This window comes from Nyctereutes procyonoides, unplaced genomic scaffold (genome assembly GCF_905146905.1).
Source record: "Nyctereutes procyonoides isolate TBG_1078 unplaced genomic scaffold, NYPRO_anot_genome, whole genome shotgun sequence".
In the NCBI taxonomy this organism is placed as follows: domain Eukaryota; kingdom Metazoa; phylum Chordata; class Mammalia; order Carnivora; family Canidae; genus Nyctereutes; species Nyctereutes procyonoides.
In genome coordinates, this window is record NW_026575155.1 from 16,143,223 (window position 1) to 16,170,806 (window position 27,584).

Here is a 27,584-nt window from a genome sequence, read left to right on the forward strand (position 1 = left end):
TCACCGGGAGCCGAGCGCCTGCGCCGAGCGGGGCCGAGCGGGGCCGAGCGGAGCCGAGCGGAGCCCAGCGAGCGGCGCGCACGCGGACGGTGCCGGCCCGGCATGGAGGCGGAGTGCCGGGTGCTCTCCATCCAGAGCCACGTCGTCCGCGGCTACGTGGGCAACCGGGCGGCCACGTTCCCGCTGCAGGTACGCGCCGGCCCGGCCCGGCTTACGTAACCGGCCGGGGGTCCCCGTGACCTTGGCCCGGCCGCGGCGGGCGGCGGGGGGCGGGCGGCGGGGCGGCGGGGCGGCGGGGCGGCGGGCCGGGCGTGCCCCCCCCCCCCCCCCCGGGAGCTGTGGCGCACTCGCTGCCCGTGCGGGCCCGGGGCTCCCGGGGGTTCCCGGGGCTCCCGGGGGCGGTGCCCTCCGCCGACCCCGCCCCGGCCCTGCACCGGCCCTGCCCCGGGGGCGCCGGCGGTGGGCGGGGAGGCAGGTGTTTGCAGCGCGCACCTGCGGGGGGCGGGGGGCGGGGGCGGGGGCAGGTGCGCTCCCGCAGCCCGGGCGGGCCCCGCCTTGCCGAGGACTCTGGGGGGAGGTGGTCGCCGGGGGGGGGGGGGGGGGGGGGGCGGGGGCGGACAAGGCCTCCCTGCAGGTGTCCAGTGGGGCCCCGACCCCTCTGGCTTTGGAAGCTGCTCGTCGCTCGCGTCGCAGCCTGTACTTGGTGGCGGGCTTCCCCCCGCCTCTCCCGCCTGCCCTTGATGGGTCCCACGGGCCAGGCACCCAGGCTTCCTCTCGCAGCCCCAAGGTTGTGGCTGGGCGGCCCTTGGAGGGGCTGGAGGACGCCTGGATGCGGTGGGGTTTCGTGCCAGGCCAGAGGCAGCACCAGGGTGATGGGCACCTCCTTGCCTTGTCCGCCGGCAGGGGTGCTGGGTGCTCGGGACAAGGTCGTGGCTCCCCTGGACCGCCCACCGTGGCCTGTTGTCCCTGACCTGCTCTCCCTGCTAGAAGCAGGTGGTGCGCGCCCCTAGCTCCTTGGGGGTAGGGGGAGCTCTGCCGCCTGTAGGGATTGCGTGGGCAGGGTCCCTGGGTGGTGCTGTGCTTGGGGAGAAGGGTGCAGGGTCTCTAAGGCGGGGGCCCTGGAGAACAGCCCCAGGAGGGTGGGGGCAGCCCTCGCCCCTCTTGGCCAGGGAACCTCAGGAGCTGCCCCTGGTAGAGGTGTGCAGGGCACCTGCTGGCTTCCCTGCGTCCGGTGCCCAGTCCCTCCTCCCTGTCCTCTGCACACACTCCCTTCTCGCCCCCTGCACCGGGCAGATGTCCCCCTCCTCGGCTGGCCTGGGTCCTCCAGTGATGCCCCTCGTTCCTTCCGGGCACGTGCTCTCGGCTTCCACGCCAGTTACCCTGGGGAGGGGCTCCTCCGGGCAGCCCACCTGGGGAAGAGTCCTGCTAAGGTCAGAGCTGCGGTTCTTACCTGTGCCCAGCATCCTCGCCTGCGTGCAGGGGCTGTGGGACCTAGGCTGGGGGGCGGGTGGTATATGGTCATGTCATCTGCCACCTGTCGTGGGGGGCGGACGGGCATCTCAGCACTTCCTCCCGGGGTTGTGGGGCCCAGGAGGAGCGTGGCAGGGTGTCTCTGAAAGCAGGGGCCATTTGTTCGGTTCGTGAACCTGAGGGGGCCATCTTCCACACGGAGCTCAGTTGCTTCACCTGTAGAATGGGCGCGATGGCTGCTCCCAGGGAGATGGGGTATGTGGACATCTCTTGGAGGTGCCAGCTGCTGAACGAGGTGTGCCAGCAGTGCCCAGGGTGCCGTGCTCACCTCCCACCGCGCAGGAGGACCAGACGGCTGGGAGGGCTGGGTGGCACATAGGTGTGTCTGGAGCATCTCGTCGCAGCTGGGATCCCTGCCCCGAGGGGATGTGGGTTGGGTCTTCAGTTGCTTCCCGTGTATGTGTTTTGCCCTCATTACCTCCCCTTCCTCCTAATTACCCAAACAGGATACAGTGTTTGGGGATGGAGCTGGCTGGCGAGGGGAGAAACCAGGGGTGCTGGTCCTCCAAACAAGCTGGACCCCAGACGCAGCAGTGTCGCGGTGTTTGGGCGGCTGTGACAAAGCACCGCAGACCGAGCGGCTCGCACTCGCCGAGTTTATTCTCTCAGTTTTGGAGGCTGGAAGCCCAAGACGAAGGTGCCAGCACGGCTGCGTCCCCCCGAGACGGCTCCGTGTGCCCTGGGGAGGTGTCTTCACCTGCTTCCTCTGTGCGTGTCTGTGTCCCCATCTGGGCGCCAGGGTCTCCACAAAGAAATTTGGGGAACACAGTTCAGCCCCTAACAGGAATCATTTCCAGAAATTTCTTCAGTTCACTGGACACAGTGCTTCCTTGAGCAGAGTCTAGATTTCTTATCAGTCCACAAACACTCGTTTTGGCCCCTGGTTGCTTAGCTCTGGGAGGATCAAACAGCTCCGCAGGGTGCCTTGCAGGGTGCACCACAGTCCAGGCTGGCATTTTGCCCCCGGCCCCCACCACCTGCATACCACTGGAGCAGACTGGGAGAGGGTGGGGATGGCCCGCCCACTGGCCGTGGACCAGCCTGAGCACAGGCTGGGCTGGGCCAGATGGAGCCGGAGCAGGCTGGGGCCTCGCACTTGCAGATTCCAGCAGGGGCTCCGAGGGGAAGCATTGTGTGTCATGGGGCGGGGGGGGGGGTCCTTCTCAAGTGGGCTGGCACCTACTGTACGGCTGGGCTAGGGTGCACTGGGGCACACAGCTGGGCACGGGAAGGGAACACAGGAGGGCAGCATGAGGGGGGACTGGCCCGCTGTCCCTTGTCTTGGGGTCTGGCTCTGGGACCGGCCGTGGCCTGCCAAGCCTTCCCAAGCCTCGTGTGCAAAGTGAGACGGGCCCTTGGGGCATTCGGGGCACTGGCTCCCGCGGGGGGGTGTGGCGCACAGGCCGGAGACTGGCTGCAGGGCGGTGGCGGTGCCGGGTCCCCACTGTACACGCCTGCACGCTCAGGTGGGCAGCCCGTGGACGGCGCCCTCCCCGCGCGAAGAAAAATGTGCAAAAGAGGACCAGAACCTTGCCCCTGCCTCTGGATTGGCTTCCAGGCCCGAGTCCAAAGTATATTTTCATGAGCAGAGACGGGAGGGAGAGCCCCCGGCGGGGTGATCCCACGTACGTGGCCCCCGCGGTCCTGGGGAACTGGCGGTGAATCGGGGGCGCCTCCCTGGACGGGACGGGACGGGCCTCCCCGCGGCTCTGGCCTCCCTTTCCGGGGGCAGCAAAGAGCAGGGAAGGACAAGGGGGTGAGCTCAGGTGCAGCCGGCCGCCTGCTGCCTCCCGCCAGGCACTGGTGTCAGAAGTTGGAAACCTAGACTCCTCCGGGGCGGGGTACGGTCCCTGCGAGCCCCGCGGTGCACGTCTGCACGATGACTCAGCGGCACCTCCTTGCGGGGGGGGGGCAGATCCCAGGATCCCCCAGGCCCCCCCCACCTGCTTCTGTGCTGTTTCCGTGAAGGCGCAGCAGGCCCTGGAGGCCCCAGGTGGTGTGAGGCCCTGGGGCCGCCACGCTCCTACGTTGCAGATGGGACGCGGGGGTTAAAACCACAGATTGTTGCGCCGCGATGGGGCCTGGAAGTGAAGTCGGGGTGTTGGCGGGGCCGCTCGCCCTCCGAGGGCTCCAGGGGAGGAGGATAAGTGTGACCTCTGTGCTGGGGAGGGGACTCACTGGGGGGGCCCAGCGGAGGGGCACAGCCTCGAAGGGTCGCCTCCAGGAGCTCTGAGGATCTGACTTGGGCCTTCGCTCAAAACTCATTGAAACCCCACGTCACCGCCAGGACGGGAAGACAAGACCCCGGGAGTCCTGGGAGCTCATGCGGGGCCTGCCGCAGAAGCCAGCCTCGCCCTGACTGCGGCCCCAGGATGTCTCTGGTGGCGGTGGACACCTGGCTTTTGGACGGGGGACTGTTGCCCGCGCACCGCGGCCCAGGCCTCCTTCAGGACGGGCTGGCGGCAGCAGGTGGTGGGGAGAGGCCCCTACCTGGCCAGTGACATTGGCTCCATCAGCCGGGCAGACGGATGGCAGGGCCACCGCCGCTGTGGACCCGCGCCAGGCCGCACAGCTGCGGGGACCTGGGCACAGCAGGGTCTCCCAGAGACGCAGGACGATGTGGGGATGGGGGGGGACATCCTCTATTTCCAGCCTTTCACCTTCCAGAGCCCCCAGAGCCTCAGGCAGCCTTCCTCAGCGGAAGATCTTTACATCTTTCCCTGAGCCCCCCGGGGTAGACGACGCCTTCTGCAGCAGAAGTGCGTTTGGAAAATACCAGAAGCACGTCACCCGGCCCTTTCAAAGACACGGTTTTTGCCTTAACGGTTTTCCTGGTGATGCGTGTTGGCAAACAGCACGAGGGCCGCGTCCAAAAGTGCACATCCCTCCTGCCCCATGTGGTCATTCACATCCTTGGGGGTGGCGTGTTGGGTTTGGAACGCATCTTCTGGAACGTTCCCTCGTGCTCCGGGCCATGTAGCTCTCTGCTTGCTTCATTCCCTGCCCCTTGTGACGATTCCCGTTTCCCTGGCCTCTGGAAGTCCCCGGTCGGATCCGGAATGTTCCAGTCCTGCGACATAGGTGTTACTTTTGCTGTGTCTCCAAGAAGGTCCAGAGTTGCTCAGTCTCTTCATTTCCTAACTCTTTCTTGGATCCGGACGGTGGTTTCTGTTCTCCTTGCTCGTCGTGGGGAAAGCAAGAGCTCAGTCGGCCCCCTTTTCTGATTTTTTTCTCAATGTGTCCACGTGCGAGTGTGTGAGGAGCACGTGGGCATGTGTGTTGTGTGTGTCGCCCTGCTCCCGGTGGCGCCGACTCCTCGGTGAGCGCTCCTCTCTGGGGCCCGGGGTGGCACCCTGGCTCATGGCCTTGGTCATCCCCAGTGCGCGCCTGCCTGCATGGGGCCCGTTCTGCTCCCAGGGTGCCCTGGAAGCGTGACACCAAGGAACGGAACAAATGACGGAGTTTCTGGAGAAGGGAAGCCGGCAGGGGGCCCCGGGACATGTGACAGCATCTTGCCCTTGGCCGAGGGGGCGGCGCCTCTTCTCCCTGCCACCCAGAGCGGCCACCCTGCTCTCCATCCATACCTGGGTGCCGCTAGCAGGGACCCCGAGCAGGGTGGGGGGCTGTGGTCCTGGCATTGAGCGCTCTGTGAGCCCGGAGGTCAGGGTGTGGGGTGTGCTGGGAGCAGGGCCGGGGCCACGGGGGGCACACACGGGGCACACACGGCCCTGGGCCTGAAGGCAAGCCCCAGGCCGCCGCGGGATGCGGGGCTGTTTGCAGTACAGGTTCCCGTTGGGGGTCTGAGGACAGCAGACGTGGGTAGCGCAGGGTAGTCACGGGGGCGGGCAGGACACCGGGCACTCAGTCCCGAGCCTGGTCAGGATCCCAGCAGTCATGTGACACCCCGGTGGCCCCTCTTTCTTAATTCTGATTTCCTGTGGGAGCAGCTAAAGGTCTTGCAAAACAAGCCGTGGTGAGGATTCTTGAGGACCCTGGTCCCTCTCCCCCTGAGGAACCAGGGTGGTCTGGACAGGAGGTGGGAGCTGTGCTGGAATATTCTAGAGCTTCCTCTCTCCTGTTCTGAGTCCCCGCGAGGGCGGATCGCCCGCCGAGCTGCTGAGTTAATGACCGTGTTGTGCGTGGCTGTCAGCAGAGTGGGCTGATGATGCGGCAGGAGGGGATCGGGCCGCGGAGAACATGCGTCAGCCGCCCAGGGCCCCCCCACGCGTAGCCGCCCTCGGGAAGGGCCTCGGGTCTGCCTGGGGCAGAAACGGCAGCCGTGGGGGGCAAGCCCCGGAGCTGGAGTGCGAGCCGGGGTCCTGGCTGTTCTCGCCGGTGGCTGGTGGCCGGACAGAGTGTTTGCGAGCCCCCTCCCCCGATGAGTCGCTGCAGGTGTCACCCCCCCCCCCCCCCCCGCCCTGCACCACAAGAGCGTGTCGAGAGGCACGGGAAGCAGGAGCGATTTCCAAGCTGCCTGTCCAGTCTTGCCTTGGCAGGACACGGAGTGCTTCCCGTGCCCCGTGCGCACGTCTGCACCCCATCCTCTAGCAGGTGGAGGGGCCGCTTCCGCGGGCAGGGTGCCCACCACGGGACCGTGCCAGAAACGCCTCTGGTTTGGGCCGATGTGAACCTCAGTGGTTCTCTCGAGCCCGAGACCCTCACGTCCTCAGCGTGGCTGTGCTTCGTGGTCACGGGGCTGCCAGGTCTTCCTGGCAGCTGTGCAGAGGGGCAGGGGCTGGTGGGGGATGGGGGGCAGGAAACGGGCTGGTGGGGCACGGGGGCTGGGCTGGTGGGGGACAGTGTGCAAGGGTGGGGGGGTGGGAGCAGGGGCTGGCGGGGGACGGGGGTGGGGGGATGGGGTCGGGGACTGGCGGGGACCAGGGGACAGGGGCTAACAGGGGACGGGGTGGGGCAGGGGCTGATGGGGGACAAGGGGGCCTGCTGCTGCGGGGCTTCCTGGTCAAGGTTGCAGGTCTTTTCTGAAATGGGAGTGGGTTTGCTCGTGGAGCCCGGGCTGGGGCCTTGGCCACGCCAGCCTTTGTCCAGAGGCACAGAAGACAGTGGTCACACCTTAGGGGCTCAGGTTGGCAGGCGGGGAGCCCCAGAACCCTAAAACACCCCAAAGGGCAACCCCAGTGGCTCAGCGGTTTAGCGCCGCCTTCAGCCCAGGGAGTGATCCTGGAGACTCGGGATCGAGCCCCACGTCGGGCTCCCTGTATGGAGCCTGCTTCTCCCTCTGTCTCTGTCTCTGTCTCTCTCTCTCTCTCTCTCATAAATAAATAAAATTTAAATAAAATAAATCAAACACCCCAAATCCAGGGGCTGCGGCAGAGGCGGAGAAGGAAGGCGAGGTTTGGAACAAGGTCGTGGGGGCTGAGAGGAAGGTTGTCTACATTCAGATTTGCTCACAGAGGCGCGAGGTTTCAGAGCTCTTGAGGGGCAGAAGGTGGGCAGCAGCTCTGCGGCCACGTGTGGAGTTCGTGGAGCCCTGGGGCACGCAGCCCGGGGGCCCCAGGCCTCCTCCTGGGGGCAGGGCAGGCCCCGGTAGGTTGGGGGGGTGAGGAGAAGAGGGCCCCAGGGTGGAGTGAGGACCGACCTGCTGGGCTGCAGCGGAGCCCGGGCGCTGCTGGCCCCAGACTGGGGCTCTGTGGGGTGGGGGGCAGTGCTGGGAGGGGGGGCTGGGCTCGTGGGGGGTGGGCAGCCAGCGTGGGCGGAGGTGGTGCTCCCTCTCCTGCCACGAGGCTCTTCTTCCACTCGCGTTCCTCCGCCCAGCAGCATTTCTTCCTCTTTTTTTTTTTTAAAGTGTCTGGTGACCGACCATGTGCTGCGCTGGTCGATGTGACCAAGGGGTGGGGTGGGGGAGGCCGAGTCCTGCGCGTGTGCCCGTTTCCGTGGTGACCACACTGCGCCGTGGGTGGAAGAGGTGGGCGCGGTGGCCTCTGGTGTGGGATTCGGCCATAGGCCCCTCGCTCGGAGCCGCTCGTGGTGAAATGCAGGGAAGTGTGGGGGCGGGAGGCTAGGGGAGTTGTTCTGTGTTGTTCTGTGTTTTCATCTTACTTCGCTAAGTTCCCGTGAGACGGGCTGGCACGACCGCCGGTGGGGCAGGTGCCCCGGGCCACACGCCTGCTTCTGCAGCCCCTGAACTGAGGGTGGACCCCCCCCGGGTGGTGTCCCTGGTGCCCAGACCGTGGTCGGGGAAGGTGACCCCTCCGCGGTGGTGCCCACACTCACGGCGGGTGCACGGGGTGAGCAGGCCCCTCGGGTGAGCGCTCCAAGGCTCCCTGCAGGCCCCGGGGACTCCCACCCCCAGGGTGCATGACCCGGGACTGTCCCCCACCCCATGCGGGGCAGCTTGTCCATCCGTGGGGTCCAGAGTGCTCGGGGCCCTGTTCCCAAGGACCGAGACTCCTGAGGCCTCTGCAGAGACGGGACCTGGTGCGTGTGCCTGAGGAGAACCCAGGTGCCTGTGGAGTGCGTGCAGGACGCTGCACCAGCCACTGGACACAGCCTGTCGCTGGTCCCCCTGGGGACAGGAGGATGAGGGGCGGGCAGCAGGGTCCATTCCCCCAAGGGTTTGCTGGGTGCTAGCCAGTTGCCAGGGTCCCCGCTCCCCGGAAACTCTGGGTCACCCCTTGCTTTTATGGCAGGCCTAGGTCGGTACCCGTGTGTGCCAGCCGTGGGACCCCGGAGCCGATCCTTGCTCTGGAGGAAATCCTGTTCCTGGAAAAGCCAAGTGAGCCGCGAGGGCTTCAGGAAGGCTCAGGGGTGGGTGCAGGGGGGTGGGGGGTGCAGCCCACTGGACGGGGCAGGACCGAGCTCCTGGCGCCTGCACGCTGGGCCCGCGCCTGCGCAGTGGGGCGCCCGCGGTGGTGCATGCCCTGCACGCGGCCCGTGCACTGAGTAATTAGCCCGGGGGTGCGGGGCGGGGGGTGGGTGGTGGCCTCTGCTGCTGTCGTTCAGAAGCGAGAAATGGGGACTTCGTTCCTGGATCAGCTCGCCAGCTTCAAAGGATTAGTTATCTACACATCCAGGGGCGGCGGGGTCGGCTTGTTGGCGGGTTTCCGGGATTCGTGTCGTGGTTTCTTCGGACTTGATTAGGATCCCAGGGGATTTGAAGCAGCGCAGGCCGAGTCTGGGGACGCGGGGCTGGCTCAGGCAGGCGGATTTGCGAAGGGCCACTTCCAACCGTTGAGTTCAGTAAGACGGGCGAATTTTGTTTTATTTCTCCAAGTGCCGATAATCCCCGCTTAAATATTTTGGAGAGGGTTGTTAGGTAGGATCGCAAGTGTGTAACTCAGGGAACCTCACAGAGGGCGAGCTCGCCTGTGGGACCCCCCCCAGCCCTGCACCCCCCGGGCAGCCCAGTGGGAGCAGCACCCAGCGCCCGGGCAGCTCCTCCTGACCGTGGGGGTCGTGCTGCGTGTGTCTGAGCGTGGGGAGCCCTGGGGGTGGTGGGTGGTGTTGGGGTGAGTCAGGGAAGAGGCCGGGTGGTCCCTGGTGTGCGGGCGCGTGAGGACAAGGACGCCCGGGCCGGGCCACCCGCTCTCCCCGCGTCTCCCACACGCCCAGCAGTCCTTGTCCTTCTGTCTGTCCCCCCTCCTGCTCTCTCCCTCCCCAGCACATTTCTCAGACCCCCGCCCACCCCCTCTTGGGACCTGAGGATTTAACGTCCCTGTGCCTGGGTATCAGTGCGTCCCCCCTAAAGTTTGTTGCAGTCTCCCCGCCGCTGGGTCCCCTGTCCTGTCTGCAGCCATAAAAGGCTCCTTGTTCCTTCCCGTTTTCCTGAGGTTGGGGAGGGAGAGAGTCCGAAGGTCCGTGGGCCATGTGGAGCCTGAGGGCGCTCGGTTTACGGGGTGGAGGCGCTGAGGCCCTGGTTGCCCTCGTCCCACTGGGGTCGCATCCACTCCTCCATCAGCAGCGGGGCTCATGGGGCTCCAGCTTCCCACCCCCCGCGGGGCCGCGGTCCCGGTGCTGGTGTGGGTGCCTCCTGGGGGCCCACCACGTGCATGTGGCCTGTGTGGTTGGGGTCTCCCCGCAGCCTGTGGGCGGCCTCAGCCGTCGCCGAGGACGGAGCCCCGGCAGGAAGAGGGGAGACACCGTGCCTGCTGGGGTGGGCTGGGGGCCAGGGCTGGGGCGGGGCGCCAGTGGGACGCACACAGGACAGGCATGGGGGGTCATGAGCATGGGCTCTGTGCCTGTGTGTCCTAAAGAACAGGCTCGTGTCCTCCTGGAGCCCCAATCGTCACGGAGCGCAGCGGTGGCCCACCTGCCACCCGCTGCAGTTGTCACCCGCCAGGTTGACGGCAGGGGAGATGGGGATGACATAGCTGGGAGTGCCGAGGACAGGGGACAAGGGGCCCCTTCCAGGCTGACAGGCGGCCCCTCCGAGGTCTCATGCAGGCGGTGCTGGCAGGTGGTGTGGGCCCAGCGCCAACCCCAGAGGGAGCCGTGTGCGGGGACGGAGGGGTCAAGGGGGGCTGTGCTCTAGGGAAGGGGGACACGAGGGTCTGAGAGGCCATGTGTGTGGCCTGAAGCAGACAGATGGGGAGGGACCCAGCAGGTGCCCCGAGAGCTCTCAAGGGGACCATGTAGCAGGGCCAGGGTCCTGGGTCGGCCTGCAGTGATGCCAACTGGGGCCAGCCCGGAAGGTCAGGGGGACGAGGCCAGTGGGTCTGGCAGGGTCCCAGGGTCAGCATGGGACACAGGGGCTGAGGGCCGGGCCGGGAGGGTCCTGATGCCCACCGAGACCTCTGACGGCCCAGGGTTGTGGGGAGGGCCCCACGGAGAACAGGGCTCGTCCCCCGGAGGGCTCTGCAGCGTCCCGTTTGTCACGTTGCCTGAGTGACTCCGTACCTACCTGTTAAACATGGAGCAACGGGAAAGATGAGCTAAAGGAAAGACTGGCCTGGGATCTGCCATTCTGCGGGCACGCCGCTGTCCACATGGGCTTGTGGGGACGTCTGGCCATCGTGGACGCGGCCTTTCTTCCCCTTCACTGAAAAAGGAGCTCTTAATTTTTTTTTTCTCTCCGTCCCCACCAAAGAGTTCCTACTTCTTATAAACTTCATTTCTAACTCCGTGGCCTGGCCCCAGCTCCTGTGCGCAGGCACCTGTCCCTGTGCTGTGAGCAGCAGGCCCAGCTGGCCACACGACCCCAGGCTGGCCGGGGCTGACGCCGCAGCGGGGGCGCGAGAGCCAGGCTCCCGGGGACGGGGCGGCCGGCTGTGCCACCAGCGGGGAGCCCTGGGCCCTGCCCCCCAGAAGGGCGGTGGCCTCGCACCCACACTCCCGGAACAAAGACGGCCTCAGTCCTCTCTCCGCGTCTGAACAGATGGGCGCCTCGCTGTCTTGCACTTTCAAATATTTTCACTTGGCAGGACTTGCAGCGTGAAATCGGGGCGTTGCCGCGGGTGGGGCCGTGGCTCCGAGGCTCAGCCCTGCAGGCTGGCTGCTCCCCGACGGACCTTGCGAGCGCCGCCCCTCAGAGGCCACACGCGGCACCGATGCGCGGCCGTGACCCCGAGTCGGGGAGGGAGAGCCGCTCGCCTGCCCCCGGGTCCTGGCTCTCTTTCACCCGCTCCTTCTCTGTCTTGCAGGTTTTGGGATTTGAGATCGACGCGCTGAACTCTGTCCAGTTTTCCAACCACACAGGTAAGGCCTCGGCGGGGAGCTGGGCGTGGGCCCGAGGAGCGACCTTGGGCCATCTGGGGGCCCTGCAGAGGCCGCCCGGCACGTGAGGGGCGGCCTGACCTCGGGTGTGGACGGCGCGTCTGGATCTCGGCCCGGCTGCTTGGCCGAGTGACCCCGGGGCAGGCTGGCGAGCGTCCCGGCTCCGCAGGCTCCTCTGCCGCAGGGACGGGCTCTGGCCCCTGCGGCGGGGCCGTACCCTCTTCCGAGGGAGCCCCGATCCCGCAGGATCCTGACTCCCCGTGTCAAAACCCAGCGCCTCGGGAACTCACGCGGTGCCTCTGTCTCCACGCAGGGGACCCGGGGACTTCTGTGCCCACAGGCTTTGAAACAATTGCTAAGTCAAGGGCACGAGAGGGACGCTGCCCTGGAAGGACCTCGGGGTGTCCAGACACGCTTCCCGAGCCCGCTGCCCTCGCCGCCCGACCCCGGGCCTCGGGAGGCGCCCTGCCCTGGGACCCCATGCTGCCATAGAGCCTGGGGAGCGAGGCCCCTCCCTTCCTGGAAACGTCCCCACATCACCTCTTCTGAGGTGACTGCACGCAGACAGAACCCAGGAGCACAGAGTGTCCCGGAGCTGGCCTGGCAGGGCACCCACAGGGGGCAGTGGGTGCTGGGCTCAGCCCACGGGCTTGGGAGAGGTAGCCCGCAATCCTCTTGGTGCGGCTTTTCTTGGAAGGGCCGGGGTATCGTGAGTCACGGATGGAGGGGAAGAGTGACACTTGGGGTTCAGAGGAAAAGCCTCCAGTTCTCAGCGAAAGCCTGTCCCCGCCGTGGCTGTGACATTTCGAGAAGCCCCAGGAAGCTTAAGTGGATTCAGTGAACTCACCTGAATCATCCCGCGTGTTCTGTTACGTGTCTTAACCACCTTCCTGTTTGTTTAAATGAGCCCGACTGGCTCGGCCACTGAGCGTTGGAACCGTGTTGGCTGCTGAGTGTCCCGTTGTGTCGTAACCAACGTGAGGCCAGCGGAGCAGCGACCCAGCTCAGCAGCTCCTGCTGCCCAGGGCGCAGGTTCCGGGATAAGGGGAGGGGGCTTCTGGGGGCTTCAGTGGCGGCTGGCTGCCTCCTGGGCTCCCACAGAACCTCCGCAGGTGCTGGCCTGGCCGTCTCGAGGGGTCCAAGCCCCAAGGGCGCCTCTGGCCTGCCCGGGAGGGGTGGGTGGAGGCCAGGTCCCCGAGGCCTCCCTGGGGGGGGGGTGTCATTAGGGCCAGAATGCAGCAGTGAGGCCGGGGGCTGACTTCCAGCGTGGCCGGCTCGTGTGGTTCCTGGCGGGGCCCCGACCCAGCCTCCAGATGCCGCGGGTGCCTGCCTGGTGAGGGGAGCACCCCACCCGTGGGCTCGGCGGAGCTGTCTGTGCAGCCTGACCACGAGTCTCCTGGGCTCAGTCCTGGGCTTTGGGCTCAGAAGAGCTTAGGGTGTTTTTTTTGTTGTTGTTTTTGTTTTTTTTTTTAAAGAGAAAGACAAAAAGTATGTGTAGAGTTGGGGGGCAGAGGGAGAAGACAGAGAATCCTTTTTTTTTTTTTTTAAAGATTTTATTTATTTATTTGAGAGAGAGCACGAGTAGGGAGAGGGGCAGAGGGAGAAGCAGATGCCTCGCTGAGCAGGGATCCCAGTGCAGGACTCCATCCCACGACCTGAGCCAAAGGCGGATGCTTCACTGACTGACCCCCCCCCAGGTGCCCCCAGTCTTACCCTTTTATTCTATTCATATTTTTAAAGGTATTTTATTTCTGTATTTGAGAGTGAGCGGGAGGGAGAGAGAGTCCTCAAGCAGACCCCCTGCTGAGCACGGAGCCCGACGTGGGGCGCGATCCGATGACCCCGAGATTGTGACCTGAGCCAAAACCAAAAGTCGATGCTTAACCAACTGAGCCACCCGGGCACCCCGTTACCTCTTTTTTAAAAGAGCTGGAAGCAAGAAGCACTCACTGCGGGTCCCTATCAAGGCCTGCGTGTCCGGGGACAATGATGTGGCTCCCGCCGCCTGGCCAAGGCCTCACTGTTGGCCGTTTCCCCCACGTGGTCCTGCTGCGTACTCAGCCCTCGGCTCACAGCACACGTGACGGGCCAGGACGTTCCAGCCACGCGCCGTCTGTGCCCTGCTCAACAGGTGGCCGCGTGGACCGAGTGTGGGGACCCCCCGAGCAACGCCCGATCGCTGCAGGGGCTTCTGAACGCAGCCACCCAGATCACTGGTTTCCTGGGGCCGTGACCATGGGGCACATCCGGCAGCTCTGTTCCCACGGACACGGCCCCACTAGCAGTAATCCACCTCTTTAGGGTCAGGAAGCTCTTCTTTTCTTTAACAATGTCTCTGCGATGGCGTTTATGTGCCTCGGGGCTGTTGCACCTGGTGGAGTGTGTAGTTTGGTGGCTGCGGGTTCACTCCCAGAGCGCACGTGTTCACCGCTCCCGTGGAAGCTGTACCACGTGACTCCCTGCGCCTCACCGTCGCCGTCCTCCTGGCCCCTGGCCCCGCGTCTGCTCTGTCCCCGTGGACTTGCCTGTTCTGGAGATTGCACAGAAGCAGAATCACAATAGGTGACCTTAAGAGACGGCTGCCACTGAGCCCGGCGTTTCCTTGCTCATCCGTGTTGTAGCCAGTGCTCCTGTCCTGTTCACGGCCAAGGAATGCTCCACTGCAGTATGGACGGACCACATTTTGCTCCGTGTCTGCTTGGTGATGGACACGGGTTTATGAATTGTGGCTGTTCAGCACGCTGCTGCTGGGGGCGCCTGGGTCTCCTCCTTGATCTCTCAGCGTCGTGAGATCAAGCCCCCACGTCGGGTCTGCTTGCAACTCTCTCTGCCCCCCACATAGGTTTTTGTTTTTTTTTTTTTTAGATTTTATTTATTTATTTATTCATGAGAGACACACAAAGAGAGGCAGAGGGAGAAGCAGGCTCCACGCAGGAAGCCCGATGTGGGACTCGATTCCAGGTCTCCAGGATCAGGCCCTGGGCTGAAGGCGGCGCTAAACCGCTGAGCCACCCGGGCTGCCCTTAGATTTATTTTAGATCCTGGCCACCTCCAGTGCCAGGATCTTACTCAAATGTAATTCTTTTTTTTTTTTTTTAAGATTTATTTATTTATTCATGAGAGACACAGAGAGAGAGGCAGACAGAGGCAGAGGAAAAAGCAGGCTCCATGCAGGGAGCCCAGTACGGAACTCGATCCCAGATCCTGGGATCATGACCTGAGCCAAAGGCAGATGTTCAACCGCTGAGCCGCCCTGGTGTCCCAATAAATACATTTTTAAAAAGAAATGAATGCGGCTGCTGTGAGCATCGTTCTGCGCCCATTTCTGGGGCCGAGTTAGTTTTGTCCAGGTCCATGTCCCCAGCTGCACGCTTGCCGGGCCAGACAGTAACTGGTGTGTGATCGCGTGGACACCTGCCAGGCTGCTCTCCGCGGTGGCGGCACCACTCTTCAGCCCTGCCAGCAAGGTCAGAGGGCTTCCGGTCTCCGCCTCCTCATCGGGACTTGTCCTTTGACTTGTCTCCGTCTTCTTCATCGTAGCCAGCCCGGCGGTGTGAACAGGATGTGTTAAAAAACGAAACTCAGCCAAGTAAATCTGCACATCTAATTGGTTTTGTTCAATGATTCATGAATCGGGCGGTGGCGTCCCATCTGGCAAGTGGAGGGGAGCACCAGTGAGCTGAGTGAGAGGGTTTTGAAAATTTATTTTAGAGAATGAGAGAGAGGGCAACGGGGGGCGGGGGGCGGGGTCCAGAGAGGGAGAGAGAATCCCAAGCAGACTCCTCGCCGAGCACAGAGCCCGATGCGATGCGGGGCTCAGTCTCACGACCCTGAGCTCATGACCTGAGCGGAAACCAAGAGTCAGATGCTCAACCGACTGCGCCCCCCCAGGCGCCCCTGAAGGAAAGGTTCTTAAAGGCGGAGAGAGAGCATTAAAAAGACAAAGAAAGGAACCGAGTAGCAAGGGATGCCTGGCTTGGGCAAGGTCGCCCCTCTGAGGGGAGCAGGAGAGTCTATGGGTCAGTTTCCCAGGATTGACCCGGAAAGTCCATGTTGTCGGGTTAAGGGGTTCCCCTCCAGGGGTGACACTGCAGTTAGGTTCAGCAGTAGGTCTTGGTTTACTCACTCGGGGCCTTCGCACAAGTGACACCATTTGGGGCCTGTTTCCTTTCCACAGAGCTCGTTGTGGCTCAGTCAGAAACAACTGTAGGGATCCCCGGTGGCGCAGCGGTTTAGCGCTGCCTTCAGGCCAGGGCGTGACCCTGGAGACCGGGGATCAAGTCCCAGTCGGGCTCCCTGCATGGAGCCTGCGTTTCCCTCTGCCTGTGGCTCTGCCTCTCTCTGTATCTCTCATGAATAAATAAATAAACTCTTTAAAAAAGAAAAAGAAACAACCGTAGGTTGCGGCCGGCAGCCTCCTTCCCGGGTGAGCAGGTCTCCCAGAGCAGGGCTGGCCGACCGTCCCCGTGGAGGGCCAGGCAAATAACTGAGGCTGGGCACCTGCTGTGCGCCTGTAGTGTGGAAGCAGCCCGACACCCCCTGTAAGGACGGGGACCCGCGAAGATCCCATGAAACCTGCGCCTTGTGGATGAACGCTGAAAATGGACTTTCTTCTAATTCTCACAAGTCATGAAGTGTCACCCTCCTTTCTTCCCCCGACCATTCTCGGCTCCGAGGGCAAAAGCGTGCAGCAGGCTGGGCTTGGCTCACGGGGCCTGGTGGGTTGGCCCCTCCTCTGGGTCTGCGTTTCTCAGATTTGCTGTGGATAATATCCCGCTGGGGCCTCACTAATAAAGCTGTGCTGGGCTCACCCCCAGAGACCCACTCACCTGGCCCGGCCCGGGCCTTGAGAGAGAATCCGCACATCAGACGAGCCCCCAGGCTGCTGGTGCTGCCAGTCTGAGCGGCCCCGCTGGGGAGGAAGGGTGATGAGCCCGAGGTCAGAGCAGCGTTCCTAGGGGTTATGGCTGGCCGCAGGGTGCTGGGGGGTCCCTAGGACAACCCCCGGGTTTAGCAGTTTGCCGGGGGACCCCCCAGGACTCAGCACAGAGCGAAGTCCACCCAGGGCAAGGGCCATGGGGGGAAGTCAGGCACCAGGCCTGCGCTCCCAAGCCACACGACCACGTTCTCATGGGTGGGACGGGGGTGGCCACCTTAGCCTGTGTGGCCAGGGGTCCTCTGCACGGCAGCAGCGTCCCCTAGGAGTCCTTTTGGCTCCTCACGTGCCCGTGTGCCTGGTCACACTTGGCCCTTGCTCAGATCTTGACCCGGGAGCGACTCTGGTCGCAGCTCGGTCTTGGGGGGCTGCAGGGCAGGATGTGACGAGCCCCGCCTGCCGGGGTGCCCGGGTAACGGTGGCTGAGCCGCTGGACCGGGATGGGGAAACATGCGCAGCACAGGCTGCAGAGCAAGTGGCCGTGACATGGGGGGCGGGCCGGGCACCCCCACACGCCCCCTGGATTCAGGGAGAAGGCACGCAGCCACGTGGTGTCATGTGTGTCAGTGTGATAGGTTCCACAGCCGTCCACAGGCAGCCTGGAGAGCTGACTGTCCCTGCGGCCCTGGATTGACTCCACACGGAGCGGGCCGTGGAGGGGGACCCTGGGGTCAACAGTGAGCACCCGGCGGTGTAAGAGCCAGGGGTGCATGCAGGGGGCCGTGAGGCTGGTGCTGTCGGGGACCCTCCGAAGGCGTTGCATCGCCCACGGGGAAAGGACTATCCCCTGGCATCACTGAGGGCGAGTGAGCAACTGTCTGGGCCGCAGAAGGCCAACGGGTAAGGCCGTGCCCTGCCCACGTGCCCTGGGTGTCCCGGCCCTGAGCGTTCCCCTCTCCCCACAGGCTACGCTCACTGGAAGGGTCAGGTGCTGAACTCGGATGAACTCCACGAGCTCTATGAGGGCCTCAAGCTGAACAACGTGAATAAATATGACTACGTGCTCACGGGTAAGAGTCCAGGGATGCTGGGTGCTGGTGCCGGGGGCCTCGCACTAGCGGGGCGTGGGCTCGTCCCTGGTCCCGGCGTCCTTCAACGAGGGATGGCCCCTGCCGCCGAGTAGCATGACCTTGGGGGTCCTGGATGCATGGTGCTCACTCAGATGGGCCGTGCTGTGTCACCATAGTTCTGGAGGCGTGTTGGGGGGACACGGGTGTTGGGAAGGGGCTGGGGGTGAAGACACCCAAGTGAGGCGACGTACTGCACCTGGTGCATTTAATCATTAGGTTTGTGGTAAAAATATCTATTTGTGGGGCCCCCGGGTGGCTCAGCAGTGGAGCGCCTGCCTTCAGCTCAGGGCGTGACCCCGGGGTCCTGGGATCGAGTCCCACGTCGGGCTCCCTGCATGGATCCTGCTTCTCCCTCTGCCTGGGTCTCTGCCTCTCTTTCTGTGTATCTCATGAGTAAATAAATAAAATCTTTAAAAAAATACGTTTACTTAGAGTTACATACACAGGAGTGAATACGCTTGCTATTGACAATGGAAAAGACAGAAGGAGGACACTTCCCCATACACTGTCACCCGTGGCCTTGTCCCTTCTTTTAAAACTTGACGTTCCTCTTGGGAAATGCCCAGTGTCCCCGCAGTGACTACAGAGGGTGGGGACGCTTTGTCTTAACCCCGGCTGCGGGATTGGAGAGCTGCCCGCCGCGCTCTGGTGCGTGGGGTTTTGATGGTGCGCTTCCCCCGGGCCGTGGGCCGCTGATGCGAGCCTTCTGGCTTCTGGGGGGCCCGGATTTCCGTCCCAAAGGTTACACGAGAGACAAGTCCTTCCTGGCCTCCGTGGTCGACATCGTGCGGGAGCTGAAGCAGCAGAACAGCAAGCTCGTGTATGGTAGGTGCTGGGCCGTCACCCCTGGGGTGGGTGGACCTGGGGCCCTCGAGTGGGTGGCTCGGCGCTCCCCCCTCACAGTCCACCTCTCCCGGCCCTGAAGCGTCTAGTGTGCTGGGTGCGCAGGGGCGTGTGCCCTCAGGGCTCTGGGAAGGGCTCGGGACGTCTTCACGGCCGCCCTGGCGTCTGCGTGGGGCACTTGAGAGAAGCGGGTCGGGTACGTTCAGTAATCCGCGTCCGCGTGTGAGGCCTGGGGCGGCCAGGCCCTGCGGTTGGGGCGTGTGGGCCACCGTTGGCCCTAGAGAGGGCGGCGGCAGGTCTGGATGTCCCGAGTGGGGCCCAGCTGTCCCGGGCGAGGCCGAGGCCCCACTGAGGTGCGTGCCAGGCCCGTCTGTCCCTAATCCCAGGCAGCAACCCCAGCCCCTAGGGTGTCCCCAGCCAGAGGCCTGTGCAGGTAAACGACACGGGAGACTCGGGTTACTCTTTCCCCTCTGGGACTCAGGCGTGTGCATTCCGGGCCCTGCGGGGTCCTTCCACGTGTGTGACGCTTCCTCCGCCCAGGGGGAGCTCCAGCGGCCTGACATGGGGGCCCCGCCGTCGGGAGCGGGAGCCGGGCTTGCAACCCACGCAGGACCAGTGCGGTCTTGTCGCTTCGGCCCTGCAGGCTGGGCCTTCCCAGCCGTCCACGCCGGCCCCCGCCCTCGGTCCCCACCCTCAGTGGGAGCACCCGCACGGCCGGTGGCTTTGCCCACACTGCGGCCTGCGGCCCGAGGGGAACGTGCTTGTGTGGGGCAGACGACACTGAGGCCACAGCAGGTCCTGCCGCCAGGACGAGCGCACGGGCTGCTGGTCTGTGTCACTGTCCTGGGACAGGTGCAACCGATGGTCAGATAGAAATCAGAGCCCTCGGTCGTCTAGGACGACAGCCGCCGGGCAGCGGGGGCGGAGGCGGGAGGCCGGGCTTTCCCGGGCGGTTCGCAGCCGGAGGGCGCGGCGTGTGCTGGTAGCTGTGCTTTGTGTCTCCGCAGTGTGCGACCCGGTGATGGGCGACAAGTGGAATGGCGAAGGCTCCATGGTTAGTGACTCCACGCAGGACGCTGCGCACGCCGCGTGTCAGCCGTGCCGGGGAGCAGGGCTTGGCCGGCGGGGCTTCCGTGAAGGGCCAGACCCCCACCCCCCGGGGACCCCACGTCCCGCTGCATCAAAGAGCGGTGCTGGGGCGCGGCCGGCTCAGGCCCTGGAGCAGCGGGCGGCTCTTGACCTTGGGGTCATGCGCTCCAGCCCCACGTTGGGCGCAGAGATTACTTAAAAAAAAAAATCTTTCAGAAAAAAAGTAGCCACACTCCGCAAACGAACAGACGTGGCTGTTGCTTAATAGAATTTCACGTGCGGACACTGAAATAGGAGTTTTCTGTGGTTTCTGGGTGTCCCACAGCGCCGCGGCTGCTGTTGGGTTGGCTCTGCCCCAAGCACGTGAGGGCAGGCGGCCGGAGCGTCGCGACCCTGGCGGGGCAGACAGCGGGGTGCCAGCCCGTGGGGAAGGCGGAAACCCGCCCCCGAGGGTCACCCTGCGCCCTCTGAGCCGGACTGGGGCGCTGGCAGGGTCAGCCCCGGTCTCGGGCCCGCGGCCTGGGCCACATGGCTCCCGTGGCCTCCCGCGTGCGCCTCAGCCCGCGCCCCTTGTCGCCCTCAGTACGTTCCGGAGGACCTCCTTCCCGTCTACAAGGAGAAGGTCGTGCCCGTGGCGGACATCATAACCCCCAACCAGTTTGAGGCTGAGTAAGTGACTTGAACTCAGTTGGGCTTTTAGATGCCTGCCGGTCAGGTGGGGCCGTGGGGTTCCTTCTCGGGAGGCCCCGCCTCAGGTGGGGGCAGGAACTCGGCACCGGGGGCCCTGGGCCCCGTCCTGTGATCGTGCATCTTCTTGGACGGCGAGAGCTGGGGGACACGCAGGGGGCACGCTGAGGCAGGGGCGGGGGGCACAGGCCCTGGGTGGAGCTCCCGACACCACGTCCCAAATCCTTGCATGAGGTTAAAGGGAGCCAGTCGGGCCCTCGCGGACGCGGGTTTCGGAAGGCCTTTCTGGGGGCGGGGGCCCCGTCTGATGAAGAACCGGTGCCGGGGCGGGGCAGTGGCACTGAGCGTCCAGGCGGGTCGTCTACGCCCTGGGGTGTGGACCTGGAGCTCCCTGACCCGGCCCGTCCGTCCTGGGGGACCCCGAGCCCTCGGGGAGCGATGTTAACCGTTTGCAGTCTGTGTTTCCAGTGTCTGTGGACGTCGGTCACTCTCACTGGCCACGATGCGGGGCCCCGTGCTCCTTGCCGTCGTCACGTTTTACTCTCCACTGGTCTTTACGCATGTCACGGTGGCCACTGGGTCTGTGATGGCCACAGACGCAGGGTTCCTGCAGGGATGGGAGGAGGTCACCGGTGCCACTGTGGCTTTGGGGGCATTTCCAGTAGGACGCAGAGAAGCAAGGCCTCACCTGTGCTCGCTTGTCTTCCAGGTTACTGAGTGGCAGGAAGATCCACAGTGAAGAAGAAGCGTTAGTGGTAAGACCCCCCCCGAGGCCTGGCATGGGACACGTGGTCCCGCGCACGGCAGGGAGGGGACAGCCACACGCCCCGGGGGTGGGAGCTCCCGCGTCCTGGCTCCCAGCCGCCAGGGCCTGAGGACGTGTCGTGAGCCCCTGTGGGCACCACATTGGGCGCCTGCAGCCCTCGTGCTTGTCTGGGTGCAGGTTCACCTGCTGCCTGGTCAGGGGAGCTGGGGGGCGTCCCTGGGCGGCCGTGGCAGTGCCACAGAGCAAGGGGCCAGGGACAGCACTGATTCCCTGGTCCTGGGGCCAGGAGCCCAAGATCAGGGTGTTGGGGGGACCGTTCTCCTTCTATACCTGTAGGGAGGAACCCGTCCCTCACTGTCTCCCGGCCTCTGGGGTCCTGGGTTTGTAGACCCATCACCAGGCTCGGTCTCTGCCTGCCAGGGGCATGCCCTGTGCCTCTGTGTCCTCGTCTCTTACTAAGGACGCCAGGCAGATGGGATCCAAGCCCCGGCCGGTGACCTTGTCTTAACTTGCTTGCATGTGCACGTATGTGGGGTGTTGTGCGTGTCAGGGCGCACGTGTGCAGGTGTCTGCGTGCGTGCATGAGGGGCTGACTACAGCAAGTTGGTGTGCACCTTTGGGGGCCGGCTGGGTGCACCCGGGACCCTCAGGGACGGCTGACGGGGGCGACCGGTGCACCCAGGACCCTCGGGGTGGGGGGACCGGTGCACCCGGGACTCTCAGGGACGGCTGACGGGGGAACTGGCTGGCACCGAGGCAGGCGAGGTTTCTTCTTTGAGGTTCTTTTCACCTTTCTGCCGAGGAGCTTGTTGCTGGTTGGTCGTTTAGCCTTCTATGGGGTTCTGGGCCGTGTGTCCAAGCGGCAGACACCAGGTCCCTTGCTCCGTCCGTGGCTGGGCCTCAGAGGGGTGCCCTCTCTTCATCGCCCAGGAAACAGATCCGAGTAGCAGGTCCCGTCACGGCCATAGCAGGCCCGAGGGGCTGTGGAACCTCTGTTTCCCCAGCGTGCAGAGGGCTCGCTGTGCAAGGTTACAGAGGCGTCCTCCCCTCCGCTCGGAGCTGGCCCAGCGCCCTGGGGCCTGCGAGTCAGGTGACCCTCCCCACCCCGTGATGCACCCACGGGCTCTGAGAATTAGGGGAAGGTCCTGCGTGGTGCCCGGCACAGGGTGGCGCTGGGTGGGTGGCACGCCCCACGTGTGTGACCACCCGCAGCCCGTGCTGGGCTCCGGAGCAGACGTGCCTGCCAGCGTGATCACAAGCCCTGGTCTGAGGCCTTTGCTCAAGGACAGGCCCTCTTCCAACAGTGAAGGAAAAGCCACTTAGAGAGCGGTCACTGCCGTGTGACCCTCTGGCCCGTTTCCTCCCCGGCTCGTAGGCCCTGGGCTGAGCCTAGTGGCGCAGCCACACGGGGTGACTCGGGGGAGCCTTCTGGGCCAGGAGACGTGGCTTGGGATCACGCTGGCCCCAGGACCAGAAAGCCGGATGCATGCACCCACTTCAGGGTCAGCATGGGAGCCCTTCCCGGGGCCCAGAGTGACCCCCAGCAGGGCGGGTGACCTGAGTGGCTTCCCGGGTGCTGCCCCCACGGAGGACCGTGAAGCCACCTCCTCCTGGAGACGAGCCCCCTTCCCTGAGCCGAGCACGCCCATCTGGCTGAGCACCCCGTTTACCCAGGCATGTGTTCTGGGAGGGCAGGACGCCTGCACCCCCCCACCCCCACCCCAGCGTGTCACCGGGCACACAGCAGGAGAGCTTCGCTGAATGAATAAATGGGCACATGAGTGGCTTCCCTGAGCGGCTGCCCCGGGGGAGCCACGGCTTGATGGGCTGAGTGGTTTTGCTGCCCTGGAGCCGGATGAGCCGGGTTGGGCCGTCCAGGGCCTCTTGCCCCCCACCCCGCCCCGCAGTGTGAGTACAGCAGGGTGCAGGGTCCGCAGGTGCATGGCTTCGGGCTTCAGGCACAGGGACTCGGCCTGGTGGCTCTAACCTGACGAGCGGCACTCAGCACGCACGGACTGGGTGCTTGTGTCCTCCACCTCCGGTCTCCACCCCACGAAGCCCAACCCCCGTTACAGGGCGTTCGTGGTGCAAGTGCCGGTCGTGCCTGGCTGCTTGGGGTGCCGGGGGCCCTGGCACAGGTGGCCAAGCTGTGGCTGACGTGCTCCCCGTGCTCCGGCAGGTGATGGACGTGCTGCACGCCATGGGCCCCGACACGGTGGTCATCACCAGCTCCGACCTGCCCTCCTCGAGGGGCAGTGACTACCTGATCGCACTGGGGAGCCAGAGAACTCGTGAGTGGGCCTGGGCTCCCCCTGCCTCTGCTGCCCGTCCCTTCAGGCCTCGGGCTTTGGGTTCAATACGAAAAAGAAGAAATCCCTGCCCCACTCGGGTGGTCAGCATCCTGAACGCTTGTCTCCCCTGAACGATCACATGGGAACAGAATCCAGAGGTTCCTGTGAGTCGGGGTGCAGAGGAGCTCCCCACGCTCGCCGAGCCACTCTCACGGCCAGCGTCCATCTCACGGGCTCAGGGGCACATGGACAGCCTGGCTGAGCCCAGGACCCGAGAAACCACACACACCCCCTCCCACGGAGCAGGAGGGCCCGTGGGGCCTCGTGCGCCCCTTGTTAATCGTGTAAATACCGCCCAGGTTGGCGTTTTCAGTCCGAACGACACACGGGGCCGGGGGCAGACCCACTGCCGCAGGGGGCACGCAGCCTGGTCAGCACTCCCTCTGTGTCCGTGGAGAGCTCGCCCCGCACCCCCACACACACACCCCCGTTTCATCAGTTCACGGTCCCCACGGCCGGGGACGCCATCCGCGTCCCGTCACACGCCCTGGTGTGTGCCACTGCGCCGTGCTCCCCGCCCCTGGCCACCCCGCTAGGGCTTGCATCCCCATTCTTCCTGAGGACGGCGCATCTGTCCCGCGAGCCCCTGGTGGGCAACACTGGCCCTCCCCGCCATCCCCGGGCAGGGAGGAGTGGGGAGGGGGACGAGCCCGGGTCTCAGGGGCCGTCGGCCGTGCTGTTCTCCAGGGAACCCCGATGGCTCTGTGGTGACGGAACGCATCCGCATGGAGATGCACAAGGTGGACGCGGTCTTCGTGGGCACCGGGGACCTCTTCGCCGCCATGCTCCTGGCGTGGACGCACAAACACCCCAACAACCTCAAGGTCAGCAGGACGAGCCCCCTCCACCCCTGCCCCCATCGGGGACGCTCTGGGGGCCGCAGAGGCTTAGACAGGAAGACTGCGCGTGCTGTGCTGGGGTCGGCCGTGTCGAGGCCCACCGTGACCACTGTGTCGAGGCCCATGGTGTGCAGCACGTCCAGACTAGGTCGGGGGTGTTAGCCGAGCCCCGGGAGGGGCCTCCGTGAGTCTGTAGCCGGGAGCATCTCCCTGGAGAGCAGCCCAGTAGACGTTGGCCCTAAAGTGTCATCGCCCCAGTGACTCGATAGACTCAGAGGCTGGAGCCCCGGGGGCGTGAGGGACAGGGCTCCGAAGTCACACTTGCAGAGAGGCTCATGCTGGGCGCTGTCCGTGTGTCCATCTGCCCCCCTCCCCCTGCCCCTTTGTGTGTAAATGTCCACACATGTACCGTGTAGACGTTTTACGTGGACACTGCCGGGTGAGGGGGCAGTTGCTACCGATCCGGGGTATCGGGGTTCCCTGTGTGCCTCTGGTGGAGCAGGCGTCCCCTGGCCGCCTCCTGTACCGCCAGGCTGTCCCGTCCGCTGGCCCTCTGGGTACCGTGGTGGGGAGGAGGCCGGCGGCCCCGGGCAGGCGTGAGGGGCGGTTAGGAGACAGCAGCCAGCCTCCACCTGGGCTGTGTCCGTCAGGGAAGGAGGACCTCGCAGGGGGGCTCTGGAAGCCGGTCCCCCTAAAGCCACCGTGAGGGCCCCGTCCCCCCGGGGGGCAGGCACATGCCCTCCCTGTCACTCAGTGCCCTTGTGAAAGGCAGGCTTGCCCAGGCCCGGCCCCTCCTGCCTGCGAGGCTCAGGGTCGGGCCGCGGGTGACCACACACCTGCTGCCTTGGTTGGCGGCCCCGGGCGTGTCATCTGGTGCCCTGCAGGGGGCCTGCTGCTGGGCCGCTCAAGGCCACGTCGGGCTCCCGCAGGGCCCTGCGTCACGGAGCTGGGCGGGAGGGGTTCCGCGCGCTGCCCCAGCTCCTGCTGAGCCCCGAGTCTTTGACTGTGAGACGCCAGCAAGGGTGACCTTGGCCGACTTCGGGGTAGGAGCTCTTTTCCGTGTAGATGCTTCATTCCAGAAACACTTCCTAAGCACCGACTCCTTACCAGACACCACGGGCCGGCCCTTCCTTCCCCAGACTACGGGGGCCAGAGGGGGCCCGTTAACTGCCGTACGCAGGCATCGGCCCGACGCCCCGGGACCTTTGTGGCGAGCTGTCCCGGGGGGGGGGGCACGTGCTGGTAGAGCCAGGGCCCTGGCGCCTCAGGGTGGACACTGCGCTCGCAGACGCCGGAAACCCCATCCAGGCTGCGGGCGTCACAGCCGTGTGTATCCCCCCGCAGGTGGCCTGTGAGAAGACCGTGTCTGCTATGCATCACGTTCTGCAGCGGACCATCAAGTGTGCCAAAGGTACCTGCCACCAGGCCCAGGCACGCGAGGTGGCTGGCACTGAGTGCGGGGAGGGGGCGGGGGAGATGGCGCCTGCCCCCCTGTAGTGCTGGCAGCGGGTCCCCGAGGCTCCCGCCGCCTCCTCTGGCCCTGGTGTCGGGGCGGGGACTCCAGAGGTGACACGGGCGACCGGGGCCGGGGGGTGGACACTCGGGGTCTCCGCTGCTCCGTCCCCGTCACTGATGCTTTGTCCTGCAGCCCAGGCAGCAGGAGGGCTGAAGCCCAGCCCGGCGCAGCTGGAGCTCAGGATAGTCCAGAGCAAAAAGGACATCGAGAACCCGGAGATCGTGGTCCAGGCCACGGTGCTGTGAGGCCCGGGCGCCGCCCCCACCGCCCGGCGTGTGCTGTCGCCCTCGTCGTCCTGTGAACACGTAGCGTCTGCCTTAGAGCTGTGAATGAAACTTGGTCTTTTTTGCTTTCATGAGTGTCCAGCAGCCACTGGTCTTAGTTGTGAAAACGTGCTGGTCGTGCTTCCCAAAAGTAACAAAACAATCACAGAAATCTGTAACTCGGGGGCCGCGGCTCCCCGGCAGCTCTCCTGGCTCGGGGCGTCCGGTCCCAAGCGGGCTAGGGCTGGGAAGCCCGGGGTCTGCGTCCCCCAGGAACCGTTGAGGTTTAACCACTTGCGTCTGGAAGAATTTTGCCAAATCTTTGTGTTGTCGCTCTGACCCGACCCTCTGCTCCTGCTTCAGACGTCCTGTTAGTCACTGCGCTATTGGGTAGGTTGCCGGGGATCGTTTCACCACGGGGACAGGTCCGTACCAGCTGGCCGGCGCCGTGGGCACTGTGCGGTCATGCTGGGGGGCACCTTTCCGGGACCCCGAAAATGCAGGCCGGTCTGCAGGCCTCACCCCCCTCAGTGGGACCTTCCCGTAAGTCATGAGTGTCCGTGCTGGCGTGACGGAGACGAGGGCAGGTCCCGTGGGTCGAGGACAGCTTGTGGGAGGATTGGCACGTTGTGTTTCCCTTTGGAAAACTCCCCCGGGTCGCGGCACGGCGGGTCCCGTTAGCGCAGTTTGCCCCCCGTTGGGACCTAATGCACGTGTGGCGGTGCCGAGACGGGTCCAGAGGGCAGCGGGGCTGCGGCCCCAGCATTGGCATCTTTACCCGCCCGGGCCGGTGACCTTGTGCCCTCGCCCCTCCCTGCCAGTCCTGCATTCTGTGCATAGCCGGGAAGCCGGAGGCCCCTAGAGCCAGCCCCGCTGCGCCCACTCCTCAGAGGGGGTGTTGGGCATCAGGGAGGGGCCGGGCCAGCGGAGCAGCCCCCGCGTGCCTCTGGTGGAGACCCCAGCCCAGGCCTCGGCACTAGGCCGCTTGTCCACTGCGGGGGGGACCTCTCTGGCCCCACAGTGTCCAGAATTTTGAGGACCCCCCGGGCGTGGCTGCAAGCGGGGAGGGGTGCCCATCCTGAAGACAGCCTGCCTCGGTCTTAGTACCCGGCCCCGGCCCCAGCCCCACTCCGGGGGGCGCAGAGGTTTGCCTCTCCCAGGAGCCCGCAGCCTGCAGGGGGCCTGGGGACCAGATGGTGGCTCCTGGGAGAGCAGATCCCCCAGCTGCGGCAGTTCCCGTGGCCTCCTCAGTGGGGTGTTCTTCACGCTGGTGAAGACCCCAAAGCAAGCAAACGCTGGCCCCAGACGCTCCCACGTGCTCTTTCCCCCATTTCCACATCCTGTGTCTTAGTGCTCCTGCCTCCGTGTCCCTGCGGGCTCGGTGGTCGGCGGCTCCTGCAGTGGCCACGGGTTGGTGTCGTGTCCTGGTTCTGGGGCCCGGCCTCCACTTAGCCCCGGGGGACAGAGCCCGGCCACCGGTCCCTGCAGGGCCGCCCCCTCCCCGGACCAGGAGGACAGGGGACCCGTGGCCGGCAGCCTCCCCGGCAGGGTGGGCGCAGGGACCAAAGTCAGCCTGGGCCTGGAAGCACCTGTCACTGCCAAGCAGAGCTGGGGAGCGGCCGCGCCGCCAGCCGGCAAACGGCTTCCCCCCTCTTTTTTAATACCGAGAGCACGCGTGGGACTGCGAGGGAAGCTCCGTGCGTGTCTGCGGCGAGGTGGTGGGAACGCCCCCCGGCAGCTTCGGTGTCCGGCGTGGGGCCCGCTGTGCGTGTCCGGCGGCCTCGGGGGAACGCGCACAAACAGTTTGACTCTGTTCCCCACCTTTTATTTCCAGGGCTCAGCCTTTGTGGCCCTGCCCCCGTCCTTTACTTCCCTGTACCGTGCGCAGGATGGAAGTGCTCCACGCTTCCTGGCACATCGCGAACGTCCTGGTGGGACCTGGGACCGTTTCCTCTGTCTCCTCCGACTCCGAGGCCCCAAGCACTGGGACAGGTGGCGTCCCGAGCTCTCTGCACCCGCGGCGGG

The 27,584-nt window shown here is 65.2% G+C and overlaps 1 protein-coding gene across 1 annotated transcript; it reads left to right on the forward strand.

Annotated features, from left to right (window-relative positions):
- Positions 1-25,649, forward strand: PDXK (pyridoxal kinase). The gene is made up of 11 exons (XM_055313545.1): positions 1-189; positions 11,127-11,181; positions 17,041-17,145; positions 17,947-18,030; positions 19,056-19,102; positions 19,721-19,806; positions 20,534-20,579; positions 22,770-22,881; positions 23,629-23,765; positions 25,125-25,191; positions 25,429-25,649. Exons 1-11 carry the CDS (start codon positions 103-105, stop codon positions 25,539-25,541), a joined length of 939 nt encoding a protein of 312 aa, XP_055169520.1. The 5' UTR covers positions 1-102; the 3' UTR covers positions 25,542-25,649.
- The last annotated feature ends 1,935 nt before the right edge of the window (positions 25,650-27,584 follow it).

Excerpts from the sequence above, each read along its gene's own strand:
- PDXK (XM_055313545.1), top strand. The coding sequence starts at position 103 with ATGGAGGCGGAGTGCCGGGTGCTCTCCATCCAGAGCCACGTCGTCCGC. Across the intron at positions 19,103-19,720 it reads GGAATGGCGAAGGCTCCATG|TACGTTCCGGAGGACCTCCT; the intron begins GTTAGTGACTCC and ends TGTCGCCCTCAG. Across the intron at positions 19,807-20,533 it reads CCCAACCAGTTTGAGGCTGA|GTTACTGAGTGGCAGGAAGA; the intron begins GTAAGTGACTTG and ends CTTGTCTTCCAG.